The sequence below is a fragment of the Pinus tabuliformis genome, chromosome 1_1, assembly GCF_031772625.1.
Source record: "Pinus tabuliformis cultivar Carrire ecotype Pingquan chromosome 1_1, CPIR1, whole genome shotgun sequence".
In the NCBI taxonomy this organism is placed as follows: Eukaryota; Viridiplantae; Streptophyta; class Pinopsida; order Pinales; family Pinaceae; genus Pinus; species Pinus tabuliformis.
Genome location: NC_142297.1, coordinates 178624110 through 178639819, shown reverse-complemented (window position 1 = coordinate 178639819; position 15710 = coordinate 178624110). Strand labels below are relative to the sequence as shown.

At 33.9% G+C, this 15710-nt stretch overlaps 1 protein-coding gene across 1 annotated transcript; it reads right to left on the bottom strand.

Moving 5' to 3' along the window:
• Positions 1 to 2876: 2876 nt before the first annotated feature.
• On the bottom strand, positions 2877 to 5474 carry LOC149212135 (embryo-specific protein ATS3A-like). The gene is made up of 2 exons (XM_089390569.1): positions 5217 to 5474; positions 2877 to 3578 (listed from the first exon to the last, which is right to left on the bottom strand). Exons 1-2 carry the CDS (start codon positions 5349 to 5351, stop codon positions 3102 to 3104), a joined length of 612 nt encoding a protein of 203 aa, XP_089246695.1. The 5' UTR covers positions 5352 to 5474; the 3' UTR covers positions 2877 to 3101.
• Between the last annotated feature and the right edge of the window lie 10236 nt (positions 5475 to 15710).

Sequence of the window (15710 nt, the reverse complement as noted above, 5' to 3'; positions counted from 1 at the left end):
TTTAGCAAATGCAAGTCAAATGTTGTAGGATGTTAGACACTCTTTAGAGGATTTATACATCTAGATGTTTTAAATTTGACAGTAGATTGATTTTTTCTTTAAATTCAAGTATTAGAAGAAGGATGAAGAATGTAACCTGAATTTTTTTCCTGGGTTAATTTTACTGTATCTCTGTAAGGTAATTTATAATATAAATATTTCTTATTACATGTAAAAAAAATGATGATTCGATAAATTAAATGAAAACCCTAGCTTTATAATTTGTTTAAGCAAGAAAAATCTAGAGATTTATTCCAGAGACTCTAATTTGTTTAACCGAGAAACATCTAGATATTTATCACTGGGATGATCTGGATTGCAGATTTTGCTATCTAATAGTCATGGTGGAAAACCAACTTAAGAAAATTGCAATCAATCAAGATAAAGATACCCTGAAATTATTGTAAATTGTAATGGCAGCAGGAAAATATTAGCTCCCAGGCTTCTACCGGTTGTACTCGGATCACTATTAGTTTTTAATTAAAAAAAACAACCCTGATTCACTCGTTTTTCATAGAAACTCAAGAGAGAAGAAGCAGTGGACATTTATAGGCGAAAGAACTGGTGTTCAATGCCTCTGGTTTGTTCTCAGTATTTCACAGAAATGGTGGGAGTGCAGTGCACTGAAAGTTATTAGAAACTCTGTAATTAATGTGCTGTTTTGGGGTTGGAGAAATGGACATTGCAAAATTTGAAAGCTGACTATTTTCTATCTCCAAGTGACAGAACATTGTACTGAAACATTTTTAAGTGCATGAAGGTTGAGCATAGGTAAAGTACTTTGTGATGATCTAGGTGCATGCAGTCTAATATTACAGAGACTATAGTTAAATGTATCATTTAGTGCTTTGTTGGGAGTAAACCAGGGCCCAAGTGAGGTATTCTCATTGATGATGGTTGTGTGAGCGGTTTTAGGTCAACATATGTAATATTCTACGGCCTACCAAAAAAAAAGCTAAAAACAATTAACTGTAAAAGTGTTAAAAATAATGAAATTACACCTCTAACTAGTTCCATTTTTCCTGTTTTGTTTGTACTTACACTACACTACAATACAATTATTATTGCAGATATGATATCTCCACAGATGCCATATATACACAGTCTAACCTATCACAGAACACGTTTAAGTGTATGTAGTTAAAGAGTACATAGATGCTATATATACACTCTAACTTATCACAGAACGCACTTGTAAGTGTATGTAGTTAAAGAGTACAGAGAATATCAACTATATAGTTATTTTGTTGGTTGAATTTAATTCAGAGGTTACTTAATATATATTATATTATTTTTGTTTATCTAATTTCAAAATATTTTTTAATATATAATCAAAGATGATTTCAAAATATTTCTGCAATATCTAATTAAAGATCATTTTAAATATATAGTTTAATATTTTATTATGAAAAAGCCATAACTAACGAAGTTATAAAAAAATGGTTAGTAAATATAGATAGGCATAAGCATCAATTCATGATAAACATCAAAACATATTTTTCAAAATACATCTCACATTGTTAAAAAAATTCATAAAAATTAAGCAAATTATAGCTTTATTTTATCTATATATATATATATATATATATTTCTTTTTGTTAAATTTTAAATTTTGGAGATGTTTCCACAAATATTAGTAAGTTGGGGAATTTGAACTTCAAATTTTTTGATACCAATATAGATCAAATGAAAAATTTCATACTCTTGCACTCATCATGTTATGTATTTTCTTCATGTAATTCTACAAGTTAATATTTTATTTTTATTTTTTGAGATATTTCCACAAATTTTACTAAGTTGAGGAATTTGAATTCGAATTTCTTGATACCAATATAGATTCAATGAGAAATTTCATACTTTTGTACTCATCATGTAATGTTTCATGTTATGATTTTCTTCGCACTGGACAAGCCAATACGATGGAGATGTGCCAAGTAAACGCTGACACATGAGATTTTAATTCTGAACTGTCAAGAAAACAGCTGAAAACAGTTATGCCCAGAAAGAAACAGAATATTATAAAAAATAAAAAATTAGAGAAAGCATAAAAATATATTGAGATAAAAGTCATGAGGTGCTCTCTCAGTAGGAGCATTGTGAGAGAGACAATTGCTCATTGCACTTTGCCAATTAACATGTCCCAGGAGCTTAAATATATATAATTTTTTCATCTAAAATGATTTATTATAAAAAATAAAAAATTAGAGAAAGCATAAAAATATATTGAGATAAAAGTCATGAGGTGCTCTCTCAATAGGAGCATTGTGAGAGAGACCATTGCTCATTGCACTTTGCCAATTAACATGTCCTAGGAGCTTAAATATATATAATTTTTTCATTTTTTTCATGTGAAATGATTTTTTATAAAAAATAAAAAATTAGAGAAAGCATAAAAATATATTGAGATGAAAGTCATGAGGTGCTCTCTCAGTAGGAGCATTGTGAGAGAGACCATTGTTCATTGCACTTTGCCAATTAACATGTCCCAGGAGCTTAAATATATATAATTTTTTCATGTAAAATGATTTATTATAAAAAATAAAAAATTAGAGAAAGCATAAAAATATATTGAGATAAAAGTCATGAAAAGTCATGAGGTGCTCTCTCAGTAGGAGCATTGTGAGAGAGACCATTGCTTTTAACTATGGAAATTCAGCTCTTAAAAATTATTTTACATTTAAAAAAGTAAAATTACATATACAACTAACTCACACATTTATTTTGTTTCTTTGTGGTTACACTTCATGTCACAATACAATATACAACTAACTCACACATTTATTTTGTTTCTTTGTGGTTACACTTCATGTCACAATACAATACAATAAAACTTCATGTTACAATACAATACAATCTTTATTGCAGGGTATATATACACGGATACCATACATACATTTCAGTCCTGTAATACATTCTCACAAGCTACTAATTCACTCCTATTCTGTACTAGATAAGTAAGTAGTTCTAATTCTATTGGCCACGGCCATGCATAGTTAGCACTAAAAATCACTCTGACACACGCATATATACATTGCTCCAGTAAATATACATTGTTCTAACTTCTAGTTGGCTTCATCGTGAGCGAGCAGAGGGGGATGAGGCCCATCAGTGTCACAGTAATCAAAGCCGAACCAGACATTGCTGGGCAGAAACGTTCTGAAGTAAAACATATCAGAGGCAGCGACAAGGACGCCATTTCGGTGTTTGGAGAGGACTTTAGCCCATCCGGGTCTCCAGTCATCAGTCCCAACGCGCTTGAGGTAGAGATAGCAAATGCCTCTCTGCATGCATGGCCCTTCAACCTCAAACTTATCGATTGAACATTTGTCAAAGGCCCTGTACTGAACGTGACTCCCACTTTGTTTCTGGTGTCCAAATGTGGGATTGAGCCGTGGATTGAACACAGGCTCGGGATGCTTCAAATGGGCTGCCACCACGTGGTTTCCCAGTGAATCACCAAATCTCACACCCACTTGGTCAGCTGTTTCTGCTGATGGAGCGCAAGTCGTTTCGATCTCGACTGCATAGGAGCAAGTTCCCTGTATGTACCACAACAATGTTATTGCATTAGTCTCAATTGCATAACAGCAAATTCCATGAATATACCACAAAATTTTTAGTGAGCTAGATGGACAAATTAACCCATGTGGAATCACTGAATTTGGATGATTTAAGGTGTGATTAATATGATTTAAGGTGTGATTAATATATATACAGGGAGGGCTCTGAATAGGAGCAATATACAGACCCACCTAAGCATATAAAACCAAGTTTTAAATGGGTCCAGTTCAAATTCCTTCAATAAAATTCATGCACAGACCCAGCTAAACCTTCTTTACTACATTTACATGGATCTTTATCCATCTAAACCCTCTTTGTTACATTTGCATGGATTTTTGTTAGTTTAAATTTTTTCTATGATCAGCTATTTAAATTTGTGTTTTATAGATATTTGATTTTCAGGTTGTTAGACATATTTTTGGTGTTAAAGTGATAACTGGAAAGTTTAATCACAAATTTTGTCTAAATTATTCCAACAAGTTACTAATTTCAGAGTGGAAGCTTAACTGAGAAAAGTAATTTTGTTTTGGCATTTCCAGATCATTTGCATTAAAATTATTATGGTCCACTTTTTGAGCCAATAAATATGACTCATATGTGTCTTGAGAATAAACCACACTTGATAAGTCAAAACATAACCATAAAGTTTTAAATATGAATAATCAGGAAACACCAAAACAAAGTTACTAATTCACCATTATATAAAAAAAAAATATACATAATTAACCATTATAGTGAAATTAAAATATATATTAATAATAATAATTGAGTGCTGAAATCTATTAAGATATAAATATTCTATTTGCACAAAATTTAGAACTTATAACTTATTAAAGAAAAACAGATACTTATAATAATTAATAATTAAGTTTAAAAAAAATCCAAAAACACATGAGCAATAAAATCACAAACAATTTAATGAATTAAACAACAAAACTCAAACTCATCTTACTGAAGCTTTACATTAATTTAATGAATTAAACAACAAAACTCAAACTCATCTTACTGAAGCTTTACATTAATCTCTCTTCATAATTATGATTAACATTAAATCACATGCAAAAGGTATTACCCTTTAACCATATACGCACAAAATTAAATAAAGAAGTTAGGCAGATGTTGGGCTGCCAACGCTGCCAACTTTTCTTTTGTTAATGGGTAACTCTATTTCTGATGCAGGCTGCAACACAGAGATATTATATTATACTTAAAATGGCTGCAACACAGAGATATTAAATTAAAATAGCTTAAAATTATATAATAATAAGGTTTTAAATTCGTTATAATAACATATTGTTTCAAAATGTTACATCTTTTATTTACTAATATTTACTAAAATTTCGATAAGGAAAATAATAATAAATTTTTTTAACCCATCTAAAATAAACTCAATCAATACTCTAACTAAACACTTACATTATTTAATACCATAATTTAAATACATATTAAAGCTATCCATAAAAGTATATTTAAAAACAAACAACAACACATAATAAGCATATTAATCTGATTTCTTAAATTCATGATTAAGAACTTATCTTAAAAAACTATAGAATTAATCAAAAGAGATGAGTTAATCTCCCTGAGAAATTCTTGTAAAAGCTTATTTTCTCAACCTTTTGCTGGCCTGGTAGCATGGTAGCGAGCGGGTGTCTTGCCCAGATGGGAACTGCAAGGAGGAGGAGAAGTATAAAAGGCAGCATTGCTCCAACTTTTCGATCTCCTAGGCCAGACATTGATGCAAATATCATATTAGTACTTGATAGCAAAATGAATACAAGTAAAACTTGATTAATATTGATACAGCACTATTGTAATGGTAACACACAGCTTTGTAAGCTTGTGCTGTGAAATTTCAATATTGAATTTATACTTTTCCTCCGCACTTTAATAGCAATGGTTCATGAAGCATCTTGGGTTGGATATGTCTGCAAAAAATCTGGAAGCCACTGAAGATAAGGGTGGGATTGTTAAAGAAAAAAGTTAAAGAATACTTATGATGAGTCCATTGCTTTGTTGAAATTCATGATGAGTCCGTTGCTTTGTTGAAATTCATGATGAGTCCATTGCTGATTGATTCTGGAGACATCACATGGTGTGACCCAGCAGCATTTGGCATGAAATTCTGTGCTGTCTTGATCATGGTCTAGGTGATAGAAAACAAACAGAATATTTTGAGCTGTAATAATAGATTTGGATAAGAATTTTTGCAGACAAACATTTAGAAACTTCGAAAACTTCAGCATCTCAGTTGTTCTAAAATCAAAAGAAACGGCTGAGTTTGTTCAGATATTTTTCTAATTATATAGCGTATTTTCAAAAGCGATCTATATGGCGCATATGCATTGCTTGGTTCACAAGTAGGCTTTTTGAAAATGTCACCCGGTGAAAAAGCGTTACGCAGCGTTGTCGGCGTATACAGTAAAAGGCGCGGGTAAGTATATCTGGGAGTTTACATTTATCGGGATATGGGAATAGTTGTGACATAAAACTTTGCACAGTGAACCCAATTAATGAAGTCTCTATCATCTACAGTGATGTGTGGTTTAATGGTAAGTTTATTTGTGCTAAGCTTAAAAAGACCGTAGTTCAAATTTCACTGAGTAAATTAAAACAGAAAACTCACACACAACTTCATTAATTCAATTGCTTAATTACATCACACTTATATAGGAAAACTTATGCAACCAATTCCTAACCACTCACAACTAATTCTAGTTCAACTGCTCATAACTAATTCTGTTCAACTGCTTCATAACTAATTCTATTTCTGCATTATTCTCACATCCTCCCTTAATGGAGAAATGGATTTTCTACAATACCTAACTGACTTCTAAAAACTTCAAATTTGATTTTACCAAGGGGCTTAGTAAATATATCAGCCACATTATCCTTGGTGTTACAAAATATCAATCCAATTTCTTTTGACTCAATTTTCTCACGTACAAAGTGGTACTGTAACTCAACGTGTTTTGTTCTAGCATGGTAAACTGGATTATGTGCTAATTTGATAGCACTCTGATTATCACAATTGATACATGTTGCACCACTTTGCGCTTCTTCAAGATCTGCAAGAATTCTCCGCAACCAAATAGCTTCACAGGTGGCATTGGTCAAAGCTTTGTACTCTGATTCTGTTGATGATAAAGAAACAGTTGGCTGTTTCTTACTACTCCAAGATACGACCCCTGATCCAATATGAAATGCATAGCCAGAGGTAGATCGTCTGTCATCTGGATTTCCTGCCCAATCTGAATCAGAAAAACCTGTCAGTGCAACATCAGATACATCAGTATACATAATACCAAGATTCACTGTTCCCTTTAAGTATCGGAGAACTTTCTTTGCAGCATTCCAGTGATTTCCTGAAGGCTTAGCCATGAATTGACTAAGGATACTGACTGAGTATGCAATGTCTGGCCTGGTAGTGGTGAGATAGTTCAAACTTCCCACTAACTGACGATATAATGTTCCATCTGCCTCTTTCGAACCATCTTCTTTGTACAACTTTGCATTCTGTTCTAAGGGAGTTGACATAGCTTTGCAATCTGTCATATTGAACTTTTTAAGAATCTCCTTTGTATATTTGCTTTGAGTGATCAAAGTTTTACCAGGTTCTCTCCATACCTCAATTCCTAAGCAATAATGCATTTCACCCAAATCTTTCATTTCAAAATCCTGTGACAACTGAACTTTAATTTCTTCAATTAACTTGTGAGCACTGCCAGTTATAATGAGATCATCCACATACAAAGATATTAAAGCAACATTTCCTTTTTCATCTTTCTTAACATACAAGTTAGGATCATTTTTGCTTTTCACAAATCCATTCTAAAGAAAGAAGGTATCAATCTTTACATACCATGATCTTGGTGCCTGTTTCAAACCATACAATGCCTTTCTTAACCTGCAAACCAGATGCTCCTGTCCCTGTTTGACAAACCCTTCAGGTTGAACCAAATAAACTTCTTCCTTTAAATCACCATTTAGAAAAGCAGATTTGACATCCAATTGATGTATATTCCAATTATGTTTTGTGGCTAAGGCAATCAGTAATCTAATTGTATTCAACTTAGCTACTGGTGCAAAAGTGTCTTCATAATCAATTCCCTCCTGTTGAGCATATCCTTTTGCTACTAATCTTGCCTTAAATTTATCAATTGTACCATCTGCTTTAAATTTTGTTTTGTACAACCATTTGCTTCCAATTGGAACTTTATTTTCAGGAAGTTCCACTAATTCCCATGTTTGATTTTTCATAATAGAAGCATACTCATCATTCATAGCATTAATCCATGGTTCATGTTGTTTAGCCTGCTCATAATCAATTGGTTCTTCAACATTCATTATATTAGACATTAAGGCATAGTCTCTATACCTTGCAGGAAGCCGAGTCTGTCGGGACGACCTTCTTGGTGTGGGTGTTCCATCCATGATTCGTTGGCTTTGAGGTGTATCACCTCCTTGTGATGACTCACTGCTGCTAGAGGTGCTCATACTGCTGCTATCATCCTGATCCTGTACCTGTACGTGGACCTGTTCCTGTTCCTGCTTAATCAAAGTATCAAGCTTGAGATGTGCATCATTAGAAATATGCCATGTATCATTCTTTGTGTTACTTTTATCAGTCTGCTCATGAAACAATACATCACGACTTGCAAATAGTTTATGGGAACTTGGATCAAACAATTTATAGGCTTTCTGATCCATACAATATCCAATGAAAATACACTTGATGGACTTGGCATCAAGTTTTCTTCTGTTAGCTTCAGGAATATGAGCAAAAGCAGTACATCCAAAGACTTTGAAATGACTCACATCAGGTTTATAACCATAAAGAACCTCAAAAGGAGTTTGAAAAACTAATTTCTTAGTGGGACATCGATTCTTCAGATAAACAGTAGTGTTAATGGCTTCTGCCCAGAAACCATTAGAGATGTTCTTACCTTGCAGCATACTACGAGCAGATTCCACCAAGGTTCTATTCCATCGCTCTGCAACACCATTTTGCTGAGGGGTATGTGGCACTGTGAACTGTTGTTGAATTCCATTAGATTTACAATAGGTGTTAAATGCTTTTGATTTATATTCACCCCCTTGATCAGATCTGAGTATTTTAATGCACTTTCCTGTTTGTTTTTCAACCATATTTCGAAACTCTTTAAAATACTCAAATATATCACTTTTCCTTCTAATGAAATAGACCCAGGTATATCTAGATCTATCATCAATAAAAATAACAAAGTATGAAGCACCACCAAGAGACCTAGTTTGCATAGGTCCGCATACATCAGTGTGAATTAATTCAAGAATATCATACTTCCGTTTCTCAGTATGAACAGGAAACTCTTCTCTATGCTGCTTACCAAGTGCACAAGCTTCACATGGTAAATGTTCACACTTCATAACAGGAAGACCTTCAACCATTGATTTCCTTTGTAACAACGATAAATCATTGTAATTTAGGTGCCCATACCTGTGATGCCATAATTCTGCTGTCGATGTCTCTTGGGATGTCAATGCAACATGGCGCTTGACTGTCACATCCAATCTGTATAATCCTCCAACCCTGGTACCTGTAGAAACAACCTTGTAGTGGTCCTGAACATCTTTCACTATACACCCCAATTTACCAAATTCTACTTTTAAATTATTATCAGTGATAGTGGAAACAGATAGCAAATTCTTTTTGAGAGCAGGGACATACATCACATTATGAATCTGTCGCATTTGTCCATTAGGTAAGTACACATTTACTATGCCATAGCCTTGAACTTTAAGTGACCTATCATCTCCTAGGTAAATGTGTGTACCATCAGATTTCTCATAATATTTATCATACCATTCTTTATTACAAGTCATGTGTGCCGAGGCACCAGAATCTATAAACCAAGCATTCTCATCATCAGTTTCAGCAGACAATGCAGCATCAGAAAGAAATAACTTAAGATTTTTAAATCCATCATTCACTGAGGTGTCTCTGTTTATGTAATTTCCATTATGCCTGCGATGTCTTTGATTTGATTCATTATTCTTTCTCCTATAGCAATCTTTTGCCAGATGTCCAGGTTTTCCACAATAATGAGATTCAATGTTCCTTTTAACATAAGAATCAGGAGGTGCCATACCTTTCTGCTTTGCTTGAAAACGGCCTCTGTTTCTGTCCCATGGTCTCCCTCGGAATGGTTTTTGGCCTCTTGCAGTCAAAGCCAAATCAGAACCATTTGACTCCAGTTCAAAAGTTTTCATGCGCTCTTCTTCTTGAAGAAGAATTCCAGCCAATTCTTCAAATGTAGGGGGTGTCGGTCTAGCTGAGAGAGCTGAAATAAAGACTTTATAGTCTGGGACTAACCCCTTTAACGTAACAGTTACCAAATCTGTACTAGAAACCTTTTCACCAATATCACCAAGCTTATCACTAAAGTCTTTAATTCGGGAAACAAAGTTGCTAATGCTTTCATTGGTATCCATTTTGATAGATAGCAGCTTTGTTTTTAAAAATAAAATACGGTTTGCATTAGAAGTCTCATACAAACCTTTGAGAGTGTCCCATGTCGCCTTCGAAGTTTCACAGTCCCGAATGTGAGGAATAATATTGTCCTTCACTGACATGCGTAGCAGCACCCTTGCTTTCACTTCACGCTTCTCCCAATCTTGAGTGTTATTAGGAGGTGGAGGCTTGGTCTCGTCACCTTTTACAATCGGCCAGAGATTGTATGCCTCCAGTACTGTGATGATCTTAAATTTCCAATTTACATAGTTTTCTACGTCAAGTTTTGAAGACTCATTTAAATATGAATCTGCAAGGGGATTAGCCATCTCTGAACTCTGCTATCTTTTAAAAAAAAAAACTGAACAACCTCTGCTATCAAGCAATTACAAGATTCGGCAAACCCTTCTTTTTCCTTCAATAATTTTATAAAATCACAAGATTTCAGAATTTAAAACGATACCCGGATTTGCTCAGAATTTAAAAAAAAAACGATACCGATTTGCTGCAACGCCGCTTTATTTACTTTAACAACAACCAAATATCAGTGACCTGAATATCCTTCCAGCGAAATCTCTTCAGCGAAAATTCCAAGCAACGACCCTTTCCTTTTCACTGCCTTCAGGTTCACGTATCGAAACAAACAACGGCAGAAACTCCACGTATGGTGATCACAACATAATCCAACAAATATCTCGGTTGTCTCTTTAAAACAGAAACTACATATCAGAAAATGCAGTGAAGTATAACAGAATTGTGTAATTGGCTCAGATTTACCGTAAGTACAGTGAATCCGGTGCAGCAAATTCGGCTCGAAGTAAAACAGAAAACTCACACACAACTTCATTAATTCAATTGCTTAATTACATCACACTTATATAGGAAAACTTATGCAACCAATTCCTAACCACTCACAACTAATTCTAGTTCAACTGCTCATAACTAATTCTGTTCAACTGCTTCATAACTAATTCTATTTCTGCATTATTCTCACACATGACCTGCTGTGGTGGTAGTTAAAGGAGCAGATTCTCCAATCCCTTCTTGGCAACACTTGAGTAACTATTCCTAAAATCATAGGATCTTAGTATATCGGACTTAACAAAAAATGAAACCTGCACCATGAAGCCACCAACTCCTTAGATTATGGGTGGTATGCTAATGAAGCCTGCACAATGAGGCCAACTCCTGGAATATAATAAATAGATAAAATGGTCCTGGAGTATTTTTATTATTTAATTTTATTTGAAATTTAATAGGATCTTAGTATATCGGACTTAACAAAAAATGAAATCTGCAACATGAAGCCACCAACTCCTTAGATTGTGGGTGGTATGCTAATGAACCCTGCCCAATGAGGCCAACTCTTGGAGTATAATAAATAGATAAAATGGTCCTGGAGTATTTTTATTATTTAATTTTATTTGAAATTTAATAGGATTTTAAGGATTAGAAATTTGAGTAGTATAATTATTAAAATTTAAATTTTTTAGAATTAATTTGTTGCTTTGTTAAACACTTTTTTGTAGGTTGCTATGTCATGTAATGTAAATATTTGATTTAGTCACAATACATAAAACTAAAACTAAAATAAAATAAAATATTTGATTCAGTCAAAATATATAAAATTAAAAATAAATTAAATAAAAATATTAATGTAATTTCATGTTTCTCGATTATATAAGAGATATTGTAATGTGTTGTGCTGTAAAGATCAAAATATATAAAAATAAAAATTAAATTAAATTAAAAGATTAATGTAATGTAATGTAAATATTGTAACTCTTTCAAAATACAATAAAAATAATTTTATATTAAAATAAAAATTCACTTGACGTTACCGAGTTTTTGAGCTTCATGTTTATGACAATCAAGAAGATAATCTCTTAAGATGTAAGGAGATTTGAGATAATCTCTTAAGATGGAAGGAGATTTGATCCCTACACTTGGTAGATCTAAATTTAAGATAGATTTAACTTAGTTTATATATTTAAAAGCTTATTTATAAAAAAATCATAATTTCTATAGAAAAATAATATTACTAAATTTTAATTAAAAATTTATTTTAAATTACATCTTTATATATATATATATATATATATATATATATATATAAAGAAAATGACACGTAGTACTTTTCACACTTTTTAAACACAATACATCGGTTACCATAGATAAATGTGTTTGATTATATATATGTTTTGATAATTTAAATTATAAATATATAAGTATTTGAAAAAAATATATTAAATTAAAGTTATATGTTATACATTTTTAGGTTTTTTAAGGATTGTTTAGATAACAAGTTAGTTATTACAAGAAATATTTATTATCATCCTAGATCTGTTTTAACTTCAGATCTATCAAGCGTTGAAAGAGATCAAATATCTTGATGTTCAAACCTCTTTTTTGAGTGCAAAATTTGAGGAAAGGTTTGCACCTCAGGTGATTTGATCCCTCTCGACACTTATAGATTCATGGTTAAGATGGCTATAGGCTGGTTTTAGTCGTGTGCATTCATGGAAAATTTATTGAACATCTAGTTATTTTGATCATTTTTAATATGCTAAATATGTCTAAGATTAATATGGTCATTTTAATTTTAAATTTGCTCAGTTATCTCAATTTGTTGAGATGATATAGAACTTGAATGAAGAAAAATGATGACATAAAAATTTTGAATGCAAAGTGACAGTGTTGAATGATAAAAAATATGAATAATAAGAATGTAGTCAATTACAATTAGCCTTCATTGTGATCAATCTCAAAATATTTTATTTTATTATTCTTATTGGCACACCTGTTAGTTTTTCCATATTTTCATATGGATCATATGAAAAGAGCGGTTGAAATCATAGACCATTCAAATCTTTAATTTGAGCTATTGTAGTAAACATCATACCTTGTCTCTCTTGCTCTCCAATATTAATAGTAGCTTCCTCCAAAGCCAATCATTGTGATTTACGGAGTGTTAAACCCCAAATAAGTTTCAATGGTTGTTGTTTTCCATTACCTTGTTTGAATGCAGAGTGACTAACAATGTTGAATGATGAAAAGTTGAGAATAATAACAATGTAGTCAATTACAAATAGTTTATAGTCTCAAGAAGGAAATATTTAAGGTAAGTCAATAATTTATTTAAGATGAAAATTCAAGTATTTTCATCAATAATTATTGTAACACATAAATCAATGCATGTCATCAATATTATTTTTGTACTTACACTAAAACCAATGCACACTATTAATCTAATTACTTTGAAATTAATGTACATCATTCATCTAGCTACATTAAATCGTAAATCAACATCTACACTAATTTTAATGCATCTAGTGCAAGCATTCAAATAGAATTAGAATTCAACATCTACACTAAAATCAATGCATTTAGTGCAAGGAATCAAATAGGATTAGAAATCAACATGTACATTGAAATCAATACATCTAGTGTAAGAAATCAAATAGGATTAGAAATCAACATCTACACTAAAACCAATGCATATAGTGCAAGCAATCAAATAAGATTAGAAATAAATAACTACTCTAAAATCAATGCGTCTAGTGTAATCGATCAAATAGGACTAGGAATCAACATTTACACTGAAATCAATGTATTTATTTCAATGACTAACATTGTATCTCCCCCATCTCTCTCTCTCTCTCTCTCTCTCCCACCATCTCTATCTATATCTCCCTACATCTCTTCTTCTTTGTCTCTCTATCTCACTATTAGGTAGTGGAGGTCCTGCGTAACGGTTTTGGGGAAAAAAGCCCAGGAAGTAGGATTAAAATATTGTAAAAAATCCGAAGTATGTGGAGCGCCAAGCGTAATAGATTGAGTCAAAGGGTAGTCCGCTCGAAAATAATAAAAAGTAATGTAAATAGAGTTGGCCTGCCCAAGGATTGCAGGCCAAGGAAGGGTATAAATAGAGTGTAGCTCTATGAGGGAAAGGCAGTTCTTTGGAAGGAAGAAATGTAATGGGTTCTTAAAGAAGATAGTTTGAAAGCGTCTGTAAGTTCAAGTCGGCGGTTGGGTAATAGGTAAAGGCTCTGCAGTTGTGTACGTAGAGGCCTGGAAAGTCCGCAACTATGTGCGTGGACCCTTGCAGCTGAGTGCGCAGGGTAGATCTGGATGTATTGGTGGAGAATAATAATAAAGATAAGTTTGCTTCTGTAAATTTTGTGTTGTCGCTCATCTGTCTTTATGGTTTACCTTTCTATATCTAGTTAATGTAAATGTGATAAGTGTATGCGAATCTGGGTTCATTTTGTGTGCGAATCAATTGTGTTGGTTAAATGTTTGCTTAAAGACCCTATTGAATAGATTTGAGTCATAAGAGTAGAACAACACAGTAATAAGAAAAATATAATCACTCTGGATCGGTGCAAGTACCGAACATCGTGGAGCTATAAACCAGTGCGCGAACCTCCCAGACCACGCGAAGACATTCCTAGGGTGCGGAAACCTGGTTCCAACACCCTACCCTGCTACCTTGGGTGAGACCTCAGTCCACGCTCCGCGGGTTGTTGCCGAAAGGGCCGGTAGCTGCGGGATTTGTTTGGCTAAATAACTCTTCCAAACCTGGGTCAGGCCCATATTAGCCAACAAATGGTTCCGTTGCTGGGACTGGGATTTGCCTAAGGGGTGTTTAGGTGTGGGACGCAGGGACCCTATAGAGAAATAACGTTGAAAATTCAAGAGGATTAGGGACGGTAATAGATCAAGGGTAACGATGGCAAACACAATTCAGTTACTAGTATTAAGGGAGTCGGAGGCGAAGACCCGGAATAATTTGGTTTGTACTAACATCAGTATGGAATGCGCAGCAAGTTGCGGATGATAACATCGAGAAAGCCATCTTAGTCAGCGCACTGCAGGGCCAAGCACTAACATGGTACATGAAGTATTCAAGCATTAACCCAACGGTGGGGATAACGGACATCCATACTAAATTGAAAAAGGAGTTTAGCCGGCTAAAGACAAAAGCACAGTCGGTTGTAGGATTTAAAGAGATCACGATGATGCCTGGCGAGACCTCATGGGATCTGGATTAGAGATTGAAAAGCACCATTAGCGAGGCCAACATGAACCTGACGGATGCACAACACTGCGCTTGGTTCATCGCATCATTAATGCCATATTCGAAGTCGGCTTTGTCACAACAGAAGATCTCAACCCAAGCGAAAGCGTTGGAAGCAGCAATGCGGTTGCACGAAACCCCGGTACAAGACCCGAGGTTAGGAGTTCAGCAAATCCAAGCGTAGGTCCAAAATTTGTGTTTGGAGATACAGAAGTTAAAGCAAGACCAGACGTTGCGTTTTGAAATCCGGGAGGAAGTATGGTGTATAAAGTGCAGGGGCTAGGGACACGATAAAGGTCACTGTCCGGTCTTGGTGAATTTTGTGGTCACAAGGGGACCGACACCATTGCGACTAGAGGCACAGATAGGGCCAAGTGCGATCGCCCTGCTCTGGTGCACAATCTGTCAAGTAGGAGGAAAGCACAACACGGATAACTGTCATCTATTGCCAAAATACAACCAGACCCCCCAGCAGCTCTTTCGCAAATTTTGTAGATCGGTGGGTCACAAAGAAAGAGATTGTTGTAGCTATCAAATGTT

Bases quoted from the DNA above. Each gene is read 5' to 3' on its own strand.
- LOC149212135 (XM_089390569.1), bottom strand. From the start codon at position 5,351: ATGATATTTGCATCAATGTCTGGCCTAGGAGATCGAAAAGTTGGAGCA. The intron at 3,579-5,216 runs GTTGAGAAAATA...TGGTACATACAG, and splicing joins TGCTACCAGGCCAGCAAAAG to GGAACTTGCTCCTATGCAGT.